At 75.5% G+C, this 550-nt stretch overlaps 1 protein-coding gene across 1 annotated transcript in view; it reads left to right on the top strand.

The window, feature by feature from the left end:
• Position 1: 1 nt before the first annotated feature.
• Dmrta1 (DMRT like family A1) overlaps positions 2–550 on the top strand; it is a gene marked incomplete at its 5' end in the record, with an annotated part of 7,042 nt that continues 6,493 nt past the window's right edge. Inside the window, one exon of the mRNA XM_004638573.2 lies at positions 2–332. Coding sequence (XP_004638630.1) covers positions 2–332 — 331 coding nt within the window. The remainder of the gene's footprint in view (positions 333–550) is intronic.

Here is a 550-nt window from a genome sequence, read left to right as displayed (position 1 = left end):
GCCGGCGCCGGGGCTGGAGAGGGCGCTGGGCGGCGGCTTCCCGCGGACGCCCAAGTGCGCGCGCTGCCGCAACCACGGCGTGGTGTCGGCGCTCAAGGGCCACAAGCGCCTGTGCCGCTGGCGGGACTGCGCGTGCGCCCGCTGCGCCCTCATCGCCGAGCGCCAGCGTGTCATGGCCGCGCAGGTGGCGCTGCGCAGGCAGCAGGCGCAGGAGGAGAGCGCGGCGCGCGGGCTGCGCGGGCTGCTGTGCGCGGGGTCCGGCGACGCCCTGCGGCCCGGCGCGGCCGCCGCGTGCGAGCGCCTCCGGCACGACGTCGCGGAGGGCGAACGAGGTGAATCGACGTTCCTTTGCTCTTACTGCTGCCAGGCACGGGCGGACGTCCCGTTAATAAAAGAAACGGAGAACTAAGCGACGCGCCCTGCGGCGAGCGAAAGTTGTTAGGAAGACTTGACGTGCGGGGAAAGTGCCTGGCCCGGCGGGGGCCGCGGTGAGAGCGGCGCTGCGGCGGGCGGGGGCTCTGGGGGTGCCGGGGCCGGGGCGTGCGGGGGC

The sequence above is a fragment of the Octodon degus genome, unplaced genomic scaffold, assembly GCF_000260255.1.
Source record: "Octodon degus isolate 3935 unplaced genomic scaffold, OctDeg1.0 scaffold00099, whole genome shotgun sequence".
Lineage (NCBI taxonomy): Eukaryota > Metazoa > Chordata > Mammalia > Rodentia > Octodontidae > Octodon > Octodon degus.
The sequence above is the reverse complement of the archived record's forward strand: the minus strand, read 5'-3'. Positions and strand labels throughout refer to the sequence as shown.